This window comes from Pteronotus mesoamericanus, unplaced genomic scaffold, assembly GCF_021234165.1.
Source record: "Pteronotus mesoamericanus isolate MK-2021 breed Mesoamerican mustached bat unplaced genomic scaffold, CSHL_Meso_final contig_130, whole genome shotgun sequence".
In the NCBI taxonomy this organism is placed as follows: Eukaryota; Metazoa; Chordata; class Mammalia; order Chiroptera; family Mormoopidae; genus Pteronotus; species Pteronotus mesoamericanus.
The window spans coordinates 2006490-2021437 of NW_026555060.1; the positions used below are offsets into that span (position 1 = coordinate 2006490).

The 14948-nt window shown below is 37.5% G+C and overlaps 1 protein-coding gene across 1 annotated transcript in view; it reads right to left on the minus strand.

Moving 5' to 3' along the window:
* ADAMTS3 (ADAM metallopeptidase with thrombospondin type 1 motif 3) overlaps window positions 1–14948 on the minus strand; it is a 216543-nt gene that overhangs the window by 607 nt on the left and 200988 nt on the right. Inside the window, exons 17-21 of the mRNA XM_054591487.1 lie at window positions 13487–13650; window positions 11337–11502; window positions 8731–8863; window positions 5045–5252; window positions 3290–3407 (exon numbers count right to left, since the gene is read on the minus strand). Coding sequence (XP_054447462.1) covers window positions 3290–3407; window positions 5045–5252; window positions 8731–8863; window positions 11337–11502; window positions 13487–13650 — 789 coding nt within the window. The remainder of the gene's footprint in view (window positions 1–3289; window positions 3408–5044; window positions 5253–8730; window positions 8864–11336; window positions 11503–13486; window positions 13651–14948) is intronic.

The following is a 14948-nucleotide window of genomic DNA, read 5'->3' on the forward strand; positions in this document are numbered from 1 at the left end:
GGAGAGAAAATAAAATTGACTATAAAAAGATTTAAGTAAAATCAGACATCGATGGGAGTTGTCCATGTGAGCCTTTGCATTAAAAATATCAGCATTAGGATGAATCCACCGAAATAAGTAGGTCTTTACATGCAAAGCACTTGGGTTGACCACCATTTTAATATCTCCACTAGGAACATTCATCTGATTTTCTAATGAGAAAATAGGGTTAACAAATATTTTTAGGCTCTAAAGAGGCATCTAGTTTATTTTATTGTACTTCTGTATTTCTAATGGAGTAGTCTCTATATTAAATGTAAAATAAAAATATATACTAGAGACCTGTTGGAACAAATTAAATCTTAAACATGTATTACCAAAGAAAAAGCTAAGATGACATCTTGATTAGATGTATTATTGGGTAAAACTCTATTGCTAGGTAAGGAACATGTTATGTAACTTGCCACAGCATTTAAAAAATCTCTTTTCTAAAGTTTGAAAAAAAAAATAAAAAGGATCAGTTGGCAAGGCCATTAGGAGGGCTAAAAATACCTCCCTTGTTTATTATGTATTAGAAATTATAATATTACCTCTTGGAGTTACAAAACCATGCCCACATCTCAGATTGTGGAATGACTTATATTTGCCTGACATTCACAGCTGTATTATATAGCATGATGTGTTTGAGTGTTTTATATTAGCTAGGGTAATCTTCTAATTATAGTAAGAATGCCTGAAAATCACCTTAACGGGTTTCTCCTCAAATATCAATTTGTCATCATACCTAAGTGACTTTTTCTTTGCCTGTATCTTAAGAAGCAAACTATTTTCTTCTTCCTATGTGTCTAAGGCTCCAGCCCTAGGATAATGGACCTTATCTGACCCGGTACTCTCTTTTTCTTCTGACTCTTCACCCCCGTCACCCTTGTTTTCGTCCCAAGTCTTTTAAACTTTCTAACTTATGTGGCCCAGTTCAAAGTGCCCACTCTCTCAGAGTTGAAGAAGATGGCGCAAGGGGCCCCTGTCTCCAAGTGTGAGCAGCTTGGCACTGCAGGGGCGGGTTCACAGCCTGGGTCTAACGATGGCCAGAATATGCTACTGCATGGGAGAGGGTAAAGGGAGAGAGATCCTGGAAAAAATGAAAGCAAAGGAATACATTTGGTTTATGGTAATTTGCCTCGAGATAGATGGGAAGGACTTAATAGTGCCAATAAATAGTACAATCAAAATGCAGCCTAGAACAGGGTTCATAGGGCAGAATCATCAGAATTAAGGAAGCGTTTTAGGTTTTTCACTCCACGCGCAGATCATTATAAGGAGTTCAGGAAAAGTGCTTTTACACAGTGTCTCAAAAGGCCATTTGATCCTAATTGCAGCTTGAGACTCTGATGGGAAGTATTACTTACTTGCTTGATATATGGAAGAGATACGTGGCCTCTTAGAACTCTTAAAATTGTTTTGGAGCAAGAGCGCAGCTAAAAGGATGTGGGATCACTAACATAGTCATGTCTTCTCATCAGCACCTCTGTTTTACAGTAAAAACATTTTCTTTTGGATAAAGGAAGAGAATCAAACAAATTCTTGCCAATAATTAAGTATATTTGCAGAAATAGATAGCTCTATCAGCTTATTAAGATCAATAAAGCTTCCTCACATACTATTCAGCCTCCTGCCAGTAATGCCTACATGAGAATAGAATATTAGGGTAACTAAGCTTTCAGGCTTCAGAGTAAAAAGCTTGTTCTTTTGGATTTGACTTGTGTATTAAGCTTTCAGATATACTTTCCAGAGAAAAATGACTGAATATACAGGGTCTGGCAGAAGTAGCACTTGCTAGAGTGTGGTTGGCAGGGTAATAGTATTGTAATAGTTTATAGTTTTCATTTGCATATTTCACCTAAAATGGTGTGCCTGAGTGTGATAGTGTTATGTTACAGAATTACATGCTGATGGTTTTGTAATAAAAAGGTTTTGTAATAAAAAAAGGGAGTTACTTGTGCTGGACTCGGTACAAGTCCTTTGTCTCCCTCTCATGGTCATTCTTGTTCATGCCACTACACACTTCAAATGAAAATTGATGAGGTTTAAAAGACTTGAAGCCTGAAATTTCCTCAAAAAAGTTAGCCATTTGATAAAATAGTGCTTTGCAAATTTTCTTGAAAAAAGAAGATACCTTTTCGCACATGTTAATATTCAATCAATGGCTCAATTACAATGCTGTAGGCCAACAAAAAGGAACTTTCTCTTGTCCCGAGTCTCACTAGTACATCAGAGCAGTGTCCAGAGCTGTCATTAGGCACAGGTGTAGTGGAACTGCATTTAAGAAGCAGCTTGTGGTGGGGGGGGGGGGGAAGGAAGATAAGGCAAGGACAGAGAGAGAGAATGTATGAGGCTGGGGAGAGAGACAGGCACATGTGGTAGAGAAATGGTAGGGGGTGGAAAAGGAGAGTCAGGAAGACACGGGGAAGAGAGAAGCAGGGTGCAGACAGGGAGGGAAGAGGCAGAGGTATGTAGGGAAAGAAGGGGAAGCAGCTGAACCGGCAGAGAGGACAGCCAGGTGTAAACAGAACCCGCACAGAAAAGAAGGAAGGAGACAGTGTTCCAGAAACTGAAACCGTCCTATATATATATATAGAGATATATATATATATATCTCTATATATATATATATAGAGATATATATATATATATATATATATATATTTATTTATTTATTTATTTTATGTTTTACAGTAGCAAATCAATGTCTATTTTTAAATTAAATCGACTCTACTCTTGCACTAAAGCAAGAGAGTAAGTTAGGCAAAGTTTTGCATGTATGCAAGGCGTCTATTCCGAAATCACCCTGGGGGAGGGCATGTAATGGGTGCCAGGTATTGGAAATGGCTTTCTGACTGGCATGTCTCATCCACACGTTCTGTGTTGAATAATTTTAGTAAAACATTCAAAACCTGCACTATTATGGTTTTACAATGATGGGAGGTTAGAAAGAAAATTAGAGAGAGAGAAAAGAAGCAGCCTTTCTAGAAACACAAATTGACAGACGCCAAGTGTACACAACACAGCTCTCACCCCAGCGCTCACTGCTGCCGAATCGGCGCTGCGGGGCACTGCAGCGCAGGGTGACTTGGCCACGGCCTCCAGCACCTTTCTTAAGAATTATATCAGGCTAATTTTTTAAGACTGTTTTCCTTTGGTTATTTTTTGATAAGCAAACAGAAGTTCCCAAACTTGTTCTGAAAGGAAATTCTGCTTTTTGATGCATAAAAACCATTGCTGGAGCAGTGAAACCAGTTAGTGTCCCACCTACCATTACAGGGAGGCAGCTGACAAGCTCTGACGGACTCGGGCTTCTCCCCGTCGCAGTGGTCTCCAGCCCTGCAGAGGACCTGCCTCACCTCCGTCCCATCGCCGCAGGTCACGGAACACTACAGAGACAAAGGCTGCGATTATAGGCGTTTATTGCACCAAGACTGTCTTTCTCCCTTCGCTCATGTGCGCACACACACGCATGCACACACACACACACACATGTGTGTACACACAGCTCTGGCGCTGTTTCTCTATGGAAGTGATTTTACCCTGGGGTTTGGAGACAGATAAACCTAGGTTTATACTCTGGCTCTGTCATTTACCAGCCTGGGCATCGTGCTTTATCTCTGAAAGCTGGAATAATACTACTTGTCTCACAGGATTGTAAATGAAGGCAAAGGGGACAAGGCATGTAAAAATTATGGCCGGCATGTAATAAATATCTGCTCTGAAAGGAGCCATTAGTATTATAATGTGAATTATCTGCACAGTGCCTAAAAGCAGTAGTGGCGCCCGTTTTTAGGGAGCTGATCGTGGTATTGCCTTTGCCGTCTTCTCACCTTCCTTACAGACGGCAGCACTTACTGACATGCGACCTTGGTTAATTCAACCTCTTTGGAACCGCTATTACTCCAGTCTCATAAATTCACTGCTTTAATGAAGGGGCTAACTGCTCTAAAACTATGCTCAGAAATGTCTATGCTATTGTTCTAGATAGGAGCTACTGAGGAGGGGCCCTCATTCCAGGACTCTGAGGGGAAAGGAACATGAATTGCCATTATGGCCTGTTCGGGTGACCTTCACTTGTCTGTCCTTCCTTCTTGGGCCTGCTCTCCACTTCCTCCTCCTCAGCTGCTTTTCGATGCCCTTTCCTCTCTAAGCTCATCTCCTTGACTCCTCATTATCAGTCTTTACAAACAGCAAAGGCGTGGGGCAAATTCAGGCATCCTACCACTGCGTCAGCCAGTCACCAAACAAACATTGTGTCCCCAGGCACTGGCTGGGGACGGGGGAGGTAAAGCACATGGTTCTCGAGCAGTGGGTGGATTAGTGGTAAGCACAGACTCAAGGACAGGCGTTAGAATACTCTGCCATAAACAGTATGCCTTTGGAATGCACAGGAGGGACTTTGGGAAAGGCATGTCCAGAAGGTTGTGTCTTAGGCTGTGGAGATGAGCCTTGGTAGATTAGAGATGGTTAGATAGGAGGAGGGTGAAGGGCCAACCTACCGAAAGGTAGGAGGCTCTAACTGGCAGAGCCTATTTGGAACAGTAAGAGTTTTATTCAAACTGGGTCAAACAGTTGGAATAAAAAAAGAGTAAGAAGAGTCAGTGTAGGACTTCTTATGGTATATACAAATGTCGAATCATTACATTGTACACCTGAAAATAATAAAACGTTTGTCAATTATATCTCAATTAAAAAAAAAGAAGAGCTATCAAGGTGCCAAATGAAGCATTCAGTGCCAGGGGTTTGGAATTTACTCCAGAGGAATAGTGAAGTCAACAAAGCTGTTAGATCAGTCATCTTTAGACTCCGCTATGTCTCAAAACACCCCACTGTGGTTTGCCTCTACCAGCTTATCTTAAATACGTTGTTTTAAAATATTTTTTTTCTAACATCTCCAGGTACTTAATGATTACAAAATATGAGTTTCTCAATTCACACAAAGCCTGCCTGATATCTAAGCCAAATGAAAATATACTTCATATGCTTACACATAAACACATGCACACAGAATCGACACACCCACCTCACTCCAGGGCCCCGTTTTCCACTGGGCTGGGCAGGGCACTCTGTTACAAGGTCGGCGGCTCTCAGGACGGTCCCCCATGCAATACTTGCTGTGCACAGAGCGGTTGGTGCCGTCATGGAGGGGCTGCAGGCAGCGTACAGTGCGAAGCTGGTAGCCGGAACTCCCACAGGTTTTGGTGCAATGTTCCCACTCTTCTGCTGCCCAGCTGTGGGTATGGGGGTTAAGACTGAACATTGAACACGGTCACGGGGATGCAGCATGTGCGCCTTCCTGCACCGCAAGCCTAGACTTCCCTGCTCTCTAAGTGACGTGCAAACAGTGGGGCACACGGCAGTATAGGAAGCCCTTTCAGAAAGATGGGTGTATTGAACAATTAAAAAGCCTTAGAACTTTCTAGCAATAATAGGCCCGACACTTCTATTTTTAATGGTTTAGTATTTTTCTGCCTCCCAGTGACTCTGAAGGCTAGTCCTTTCCTATAGGATGATCAACAGATGGTTTGTGAAACTCCTCTAAAGGATGCCTGCTTACGTTCAGACATGATGGTAGTTTACAAAATAATACGAGTGTATTCTCAGTGATATTGCCTAATGGTGTTAAAGATCTGAAAGGGAAATAATAAAGGAATCCACCTGATTCTTGCTAACACGAATTTCTTTGGCTGTTGCTGCTTTTTCATGAAATCATTAATTCAGTCATGTTTTACTTTTCTGAGGTAACTGTTTCATTTCCACAACTGTTGCCATGAAGACTGTCTCACACAAAGGTAAAGGCAGTGTGCAGTTAGGGCTTGAATGCACGTGGAAGAAATATTTCCAAAACAATATTTTCAGAGAGATTTCCCATTAGACATTGCCAAATTCTCATGTCAATGTCGACGCCCACAGCACTCTTCAAATCAACCGAGTGTATGATATTACAGACCGTTCTCATTGCACGTGGTTACCAGTTCCCAAAGGGCTGTCACCGTGAATTACATCTGCTTTATCAATCTGTCAGAAAGTACTTGAGGCATACTAAATTCAGCCTTTCTAAAGTTGCTTCTCCTCTGCAATTGTTTTTCTTTCTGCATATATGGGGCACCACACTACAACCACATTATAACCTTAGCAATCTTAGGTATTAACAGTTTAAGATTGCCCTGGCTTCTCAGACAGGCAGTACGATGTATTTCTGGCAACTAAGAAATTGTATTCCACTTTGAAGGCCCCAGTAGCGACTCTCATTTAAAGACAGGTATTCCATGAGACACACAACTGTGGTTATATTACGCCATCTTGGAACTCCTAGAATGGCAGTAAAGCAGAAAAATAGAACAGAGAAAAAAAAAACCTGGGGGAAAAAAAGATAATTTTGGAATCTAGAAAACAGTTGGATGTATGGCTGCTCATTCAGTAGACATAGGAAGGATAAAGTTTAAGTCTGCAGGAGGAGCTGATAAACAAACTGATGATGCAGAATTTCAGAAATCTGCAGAAATTATGGCCTCGAGTGGAAGTGTGAACTGTGAAAGCATGGGTGATGGAGGGGCTGAAAATGGGGAGCAACGGAAAGTCTACATGGAGGCAGTTAGGTCTCCTAATCCTTCGCCCCACTGGGCAAGTACCCTTCCTGTAACCCTGCAGAAGACTTGAGGTTTGTCCTCTGTAGAAGGTGAATCAGACTTTTATCTTGTGGACAACAGAAGATACAGTCAAGAGACAACAGAGAAAGAAACCATACTGAAAACAGGGGTGCTGTAAGAACCCATATATAGAATGGTAAGGTGAACCTAGTTCCCTTCACAGTAGGCTTATACTCCCTTGGCAGGACACTGATTCTATTCTATGGAATCTAAATCTATTCTATGGAATTTCACTAGAAAATCCCTAAATATACAAATAATTTAGGGTCTTTCAATGAAATAACCCAGCCAGCTCGTCCTATAACGAAGCCCACCAGCAAAGTCTTGACCAAAAAAAAAAAAAAACAAAACAATCTTCCCATCAGCCTGTTTAATACTGCATTCTTTTATATGTGTGAACAGCCAACAATTCCAAAAACACAGAAATCCTTTAATGCAAATGATGAAGGTGGGGGAAAAACAGAATAACTCAAAAGATATAATCTATGAAAGAGAAAAATCTTGAACATTTTTAAAGAGATAAAAGAAGATATTACATCTGTGAAATAAGAAACAAATGCCTTAAAAAAGGAAAATTTGAGGAACTAAACAGTTCTTGGATATTAAAACTCTCTTGAACACAGGAGCAAAAATGAAAAATTCAGCAAGTGGAACACTAAACAGTAGGAGAGAAAATTAGATCTGTCTAGGAAGCCTAACTACAAATATCCCCCCAAAAAAGAACACTGGAAAAAAAAAGACTTTTTTTTTCAAAGATATAAGAAAATCTCCCAGAAATGGAACACACTGGTTTCATGTTTTAAAAAGTCTACAAGTATGTAACATGATGGATGAGAAAAGATGAGCACCAAGACTGTAAAATTTCATCAGTGTGAAATTTCAGGATGCTGGGAAGGAAAAGAAGATCCTACAAGCTTAGGATGACAAACATAGGTCACACAGAAAGAACTGGTTACCAGAATTACAAATGACTTTTTAACAGCAACACTGGAGTCTGGAAAACGATGGGAGCAGTGGTTTCAAAATTCAGAAGGCTATATATATTATAGTTTGGAATGAAATGTGTGTCCAAATGATCCAGAGAGTGGAAGAAAGACTTCTTATATACCATTACACTTTAACTTTTTATGTTTTTCTTGGGTGTAGAAGAATATAATTCTTATATAAGTTTTTAATTTGTACTTTTTTTCCATGAAGCTACTGGAAAATAAGGTCCACCAAAACAAATGACTACAGCAAGAGGTAAGAAGACAAGGAATGCAGGCAATGCCAGAGAGAGGCAGTAGGACTCTCTCTGGATTGTAGGTGGTAAAACAACGCCCAGGATGAAAGTTATGAGGTGTCCAGGGCAGAGCTGGAACACACAGAACTCTCTGAGCTGTCTCTAAGAAGACACTTGAGTGTTTAGTATTTAGTATTTAGTGGAGATTGCTATACATGGAAGAGAGCTTGGGGACAAACTAGTGAAAAGTAGTAAAAAATGCACAAAAGTCAAGACATACATTAACTCTAGAAGAAACAAAGTTTTACAAGAAACAAAATAGGAGGATACTAAGTGACTCAAGTGGTAAGACAGATGAATGCTATTGAAATAATATAAACTCTGAACATTAATATCAGTAAAAGATATGCTATACCAATACTGAAAGTACTGGGGAATGGAGAAGTGTGGGCTATGGATCTGTATTTGAAGGACGACTATGGTAAATCATTCACTTTCCACAGTGGAAATTCAATATACGTAATGTCTAAAACCTCCCTCACCCCTTCTTGCCCCCAAAAGTCAAGCAGCAAAAGCAAAAACATTTTACGTAAGAGAGAGGGAAGGAGCTGTACCAAATATTAAAAGAAGCATAACAGCTGAAAGTGATGTTTTTGAATAGCAGGAGAATAATAAAGGCAGGGAACTACAGCTTTAAATAAATCCACTGTATTGACTTAACTAACTTAAATCGGTACCTGTATTAGCTTTAAGTAAAATTAAAATTAAAGAGAGTTAAAGACATTTTAGTACATATTACTTTGTCCCCAGGGTACGATAGTTAAAACAAATGCTTACAGTGGATGTGTACACTCTTGAATATTGCACATTCTTCTAATAGGTTTTGGCTTTTTGTTGACTTCGCAGAAGCTGCGATGAACCATTTTATTATCACTTTTCCTACGGCATCCGTATTTAGTGTACTGGAAACCTGGGAAAGAAAATAGTTTCTTTGAATTAAATCACTTATTCATCCTGTTATATATTTGGTCATCCATTCATTTATTCATTCAACAAATATTTACTGAGTGCATAGAGTAAGCCAGCCACTGTTCTAGGTGCTGAAGGTCTAGAAGTAAATTACATAAACAAACTTATCTTTTTAGAGCCTACATTTAATAAATTTTATACATTAATTAAATACATTATTAAATGGTAACTGCACATCTGCTAATAAACTGGACTCTGCATGTACAGAATCTAGTGTCAGGGACAGGTTTGAAAACCACTGCCAACACAGAGCTATGAACACAACGTACTGCAGGGGGCACCAAAGGAACACACAGGGGGAAGTCTCACCGCTGGAGGAGGGCAGGGAGCTCTTACTAGACCAGCACTTCCTAGAGCGGAGTCTTACAGTTTAAATAAAGGGAAGAAAGCACAATAGTACTTCAAGCAAAGGAAATAACAGAGAAAACTGCATGTCTCTGAATGAATGAAGCTTCATGTGTGAAGTGGGGGGAGATAGGAAAGGATCCAATATAAAAACCTTGAGTTCCAGATGAGTGTTTGGACTTTGTTCTGAATGTCACAGCGGATTATTAAAGGTCTCCCTAACCACCAACTTTCACATTTGTAAATAATTTTATTTTTTTAAATTTCAAACCTAAAGAAAGTTGAAAGGAAAGGACAATAAACATTTGTATGTCTTGCATCTAGATTAACCTTGTGTTACCATGTCACCACATTTAAGATATATACATATATTTATATACAATATGTCAATTACAATGATATTATAATTTATATACATAATTAATATGTAATATATATGTGAAATTTTGCTCAACCATTTGGGAGTAAAGTCACCAACATCTTTATCCTTCACTTCTATGTACTTCATTTATCACACAACAAACACATTTCCTTACACAACCACACTATAACTCTTAAAATCAGGATATTTAATGCAGATATAATAGTATTATATATTGACCATACTCAAAAATTTTCAATTGTCCCTATGATGTTCTGCATAGTAACGCTTTTCCAACCAATAATATTTAGTTGTCATGGAATTATCAGATTAATTAGGAACAGTGTCTGAAGACTCTTTATCTTTAATGTAGTTGAGGTACACAGGCCAGTTGTTTTGAAAAATGTCCTACAATTTGGGTTTATTTAATATTCTCTTAATAGTTAGATTCAGGTTACTCACGTGGCAAGAATACTGAATGTTATATTGTATTTCAGGGCAACACATTGGGAGACTAAAGGATTTGAATAAGGAAATAATATAATTAAACTCATTCATTAATCCACTTATTCATTCATTCAAGAAAGAGTATGCTGGAAATAAAGGAAGAGAAGAAAATCAAAAGCTAGTTGACTAAGAGACTTTTGTAATAACCTTCCCTTCCAAAACTGTGAAGGAAGTTTTTAGTAAGGAAGGGATAGATGTGGTAGATATCAAAAAGGTGTATACAACAAATCTGGTGACCAAATCAGTGTTGAGGGTGCAGGCAGCAGGAAGGGTCCAAATTAAATAAACATCTTGTAATGAATAAAGTGTCATTTTACATAATTAACTAAAACGCTTTATGCCTATATCCCCCCCAAAACACTTTAGAAATATATCCTTGAATTTGAAATTATACAGTTAATAATCTTTTGTTTTCAATAATTCAGTATCATTATTGTGAGAGGCCCTGGCCTCCTTCTGCCTGTTGGAGAGAATTCTGTCTTGGCCAGATCAATTCTGGAGCATTATTGTACAGAATGAGAGGAATGGATGATGGGAGAAACTGAGAAACCTTGAGAAGAGCTTAATGGATTTATCTTAGGGAGGGAAGAGAGGCAGGAAAATGTAGTAAGAGGATATGCTTAGAAGCCAGACCTCCTGCATTTGCATGTTATTGCCTGGGCAAATTACTTACCTTCCCTGTGCTTCAGTTTCTCCATTAACACAAGAGAGATAATGATAGTCTCTATTTCACAGAGGCGTTCTGAGTATTCATGCATTAATATATAAAGCATTTAAAACTGTGTCTGGTACATAGTGCAACTCATAGCTCCATTATTATTAACAGTGATAGAAAAGAAATGCATAGGTATGGAAAGCAAGAGTGGAAAAGAAGGAAGGCAAGCACCAGAGGACACTGAGTGTGGGAGAGTTTGGGAAGAGTAAAGTGATTAGCGGTACCACTACGTGGTATGAGACAGAGGGAACTCAAGGGAAATGGCAAGGGGAGTTTAAGAAGGTCTACTGTTCTATGATGGATTCCTAGCCTTTGCACAGTCTGAAATTTCAGTAAAAATGCTTTGTATTTATATTTTAGTTATATATGGTATATATGGTATTCTCAGATTATGGCCTCAATTAGAGTCAATCCTTAAGGCAGAAAAGCAAGAAGACTGACTTAATGTGATTACTTTGTAATGTAATACATATGTTCAACTGTTACCTCCGCCACAGGGTTTGGAACACTGAGACCAGCTCTTCAAAGCCCACTCAAAGGTGTCTAATTCTTCCTGGATGACATTGTTGTTGTTGATTGTAGGTGCGGAGTCTTCATGGATGATGTACTTATATGTCAGGCTAGAGCGGGTATCATTCTCCTGAGGTATAATCTAATGCACACATGAGTAGGTATATGTAAATCACCTGAGAGAGTTTTAAATTATGAATGAAAAATTTAAAATATTTCAGAATATTGTTCTTACTGAAACTGAAAGTCTTTCACATTGTTTCTAAAAATGTTTTTGTTTCAACTAAAGTACAAGTGTTCATGTTTAAGAAAAAAATATAAAACTTTCACCATAAAAATATAAAAATACATACATTGAAGAGTAAGGGTTTGTATTATAAAAATAACTTTATCATAAGATTCATTGTAAATTTCATTAAGTTATATATATCCCTTAATGCATTTAAAAATTATTCTTTCAAATGTTTTGTTATGATAAAGATGATAAAGTTCCCTCCAGAAAATATAGATTATAGAAAAACACACACAAAAAATCATCCATAATTCTACTAAATCAGAGAAAACTTGAGTAAGTTACTTCTACAATTTTGGGATATACTCTCAAGATACTTGCATACTGTGTGTGTGTGTGTGTGTGTGTGTGTGTGTGTGTGTGTGTGTGTGGACACAGTCATGCACACACTCTCCCCCTCTCCCCCCGACCTCTGAATTTGCTTATTTCACTAAATGTGTTACACACAGTTCCTGAAATAGTAACTATTACTTGGAAACGTAATTGTAAAAGTTAGCATAGTATTTAATCCTAATGGTCAGGTGTATTATTTAACTATTTATTCATAAATACTTGTATTTTCAGAACTTGTCCCCACCTTTTCGATGATTTCTGATTTTCCTTAGGGGGCTAACAGGTACAAACAGTTTTTATAGTGCTTATGACACACTGATGAATGGCTTTTCAGAATAGTTAGAAAAACTGTTACTTTCAAGTTGAGATAGTATATGAAAGTGCCTCAATTCAGCACCACCTATTATATAATTTTCATCTTTACTAACTGAATGGGCAAAAGTCTGTTGTTTTAGCTGCTAGTTACTTGATAAAGAGTAAAGTTTAATTTTCCTAAGTTTATTAGCTAATTGAATTTTGTCTATTGTACATTGCATGTTCACATCACGTTTTCTTTCTTCTGTAAAATGGGTATATCTTTTTTCATAAATATACAAGGATATTAATTTTTAAAAGCATTGCAAATATATTGTTTTTTATTTGCTTTTTAAATTTTGTGTACAGCAGAAAATTATTCTTTTAAAAAATAGTTTTTATTGACTTCCATGTAGCTTCTATAGGATTATACCAATTATACAAGGGGAAAAAAATGTTAAATTCATGGGTATTTTAAACTAAACTTTTAAAAACAGCTTCTGTTTGAGAAATCAAGTGATACTAAATGACTAAAATGAAGGATGCAGTTATCTGGATTTTGCTCTTTTTTCTTCCCCTTCGTCTTTGCTTTTAAAACAGCATTAAAAAATCAAGCACTGGCTCTCACACGCTAGGCAAAACATCTAATGCTTTCAACTCCAGACGGCCTGGCCACCGAGCTTCGGGCCTCCCTGCCCCGCTGCCTGCCGTTCCGATCCCTTAGCAAGGAGAAGGCAGGCCATGGTGACAGAGCACTGCTTGTCCACAGCCCTCTGTTCTAGCTGCAAATCTCCTTGTCACTGCAGCCCACTGTTCCCTGTGTCCACACCCCTCTCAGTGGGCAGAGTCCCCAGGCCATCTTCCCTGAAGGTTACACGGCAGGCTCTAAGACAAGACACCTGTGCAGCTGGAAAGGAATGCAGCGCAATTATATAAAAGTGAAAGAGAGCTTCTGATTGCCAATCATTCACACTTACAATTTCGATTATTATATATTTTCTGTAAAATTATCTAACCTGTGGAACAGAATGATAATCCAAAAATAAACTCACATACATTTAGACAATTAATTTTTGACCTAGATAAATGGAATTATTTTAAACCAATCAACTAAGTATTCCATGTTTAAGATAAACGTGTTTTCAGGTAAGTTAATAACAAAACTGTAACGAATCTAGCTAAATAGTGAGCCCGTGACGCCACATACCAGAACAATAACAGGATCGTGTAGAGGTCCATCGGTGTGAAGAGTTTCAATGTCATCTTCAATGTTATAATCCCATTCCACGCCAAGGTCGATGAAGGTCCGCGACTTAGCTTCTTCCCCTTTGCCGTTTAAAATATAGTGGCCTGTAGCCTGGTTCTTAATAGCTAACGGAAGGAAAACGAGGAACCAGCAGACATTTTATTTTATCGTATCCAGATTTGATGATCCACATTAAGCCTTCTATAAATCAAAGACTGTTTCTTAGTATCAAACAAATCGAAATGAGTGTTAGTTCTGATATGCATCCCATTTCCTTCAATAGGCATTTAAAATCCTCAAGAATGACTTCTAACTAGTCAAAAGCAATAGTAAGAAACTTACACTGAGGATAAAACTTAGGAAATATTCCCATTTGAAAATATTGTCAAAGAGGTTAACAGTTTAAACTCACTCAGTCCTGTACATTTCCTCAGAAACATGAGAATATTTTGAAAATACTGGATACTTCTATGACAATTAATGCAAATCATGTACGTTAGTTCAGCATGCAACATAATGGCTTATTTATTTACTGTGTATCTCTTTCAAGTTAGTCAAAATATTTATAGGCACTCAACAAAATTGAACTGATTTTTAGTTCTTATAACTATAAAATTCCAAGGCCATATCCTCTGCTTATATGGCTAGTAAAGCTCTTTAATCTATTATAGATCTGCTATATATTATAAAATAAAATACTTTCTTAATGGATAAAAAATAAATGAAATATTCAAGTTTGGAGATATTTATCAGCATATAATGATGTTAGAAAATAAAATTTCATATTATTACCATTACTGCAAATGTACAGAAAACATGAGTAATTTAAGTTAAATAGATTTATTCTTACTGAGCTTTTATTTTTTTAAATTAATTTATTTTTTCAAATACATTTGTCTCTGCCTACCCCCCACCACTTTCCCTTGCCCCCTGAGCTTTTAAACTAGTCTATTTTTTCCAAGGATAATAATCTGAATGCTAAGGATAAAAAATAATTAATTTTAATTACTGTAAATAACTACAGCTTACTGCTACACTGTCATAGAACCTAGTAGAGAATATAATTTAAATGCTAAAACTATTCTATGAAATACCATTTTTAAGTCATACATTTTAAAAAACAATTTTCTACATATTTTCATGGGGTTGACAGATGACACCTTAGTTTCAGAAATCTTAGTGCTTTAATAGGTCAAGGACTATGTGAAAGTTATGTTTATATTTGTACATATACTTTGAAGTGCATTTCGACATGATCCCCTTATACAGGAGGAAAAGAATCTTCTTTTGGAAATTATAAACAGCCATGCACATGGATCTGCATGTACCAGTCAGAAACTGGACACATAACAGATATTAGGAAAATTTTCATTAGACAAGTAAAATTCACATGTGGTTGCTTTTTAGTCAAAGAACTTAAAAT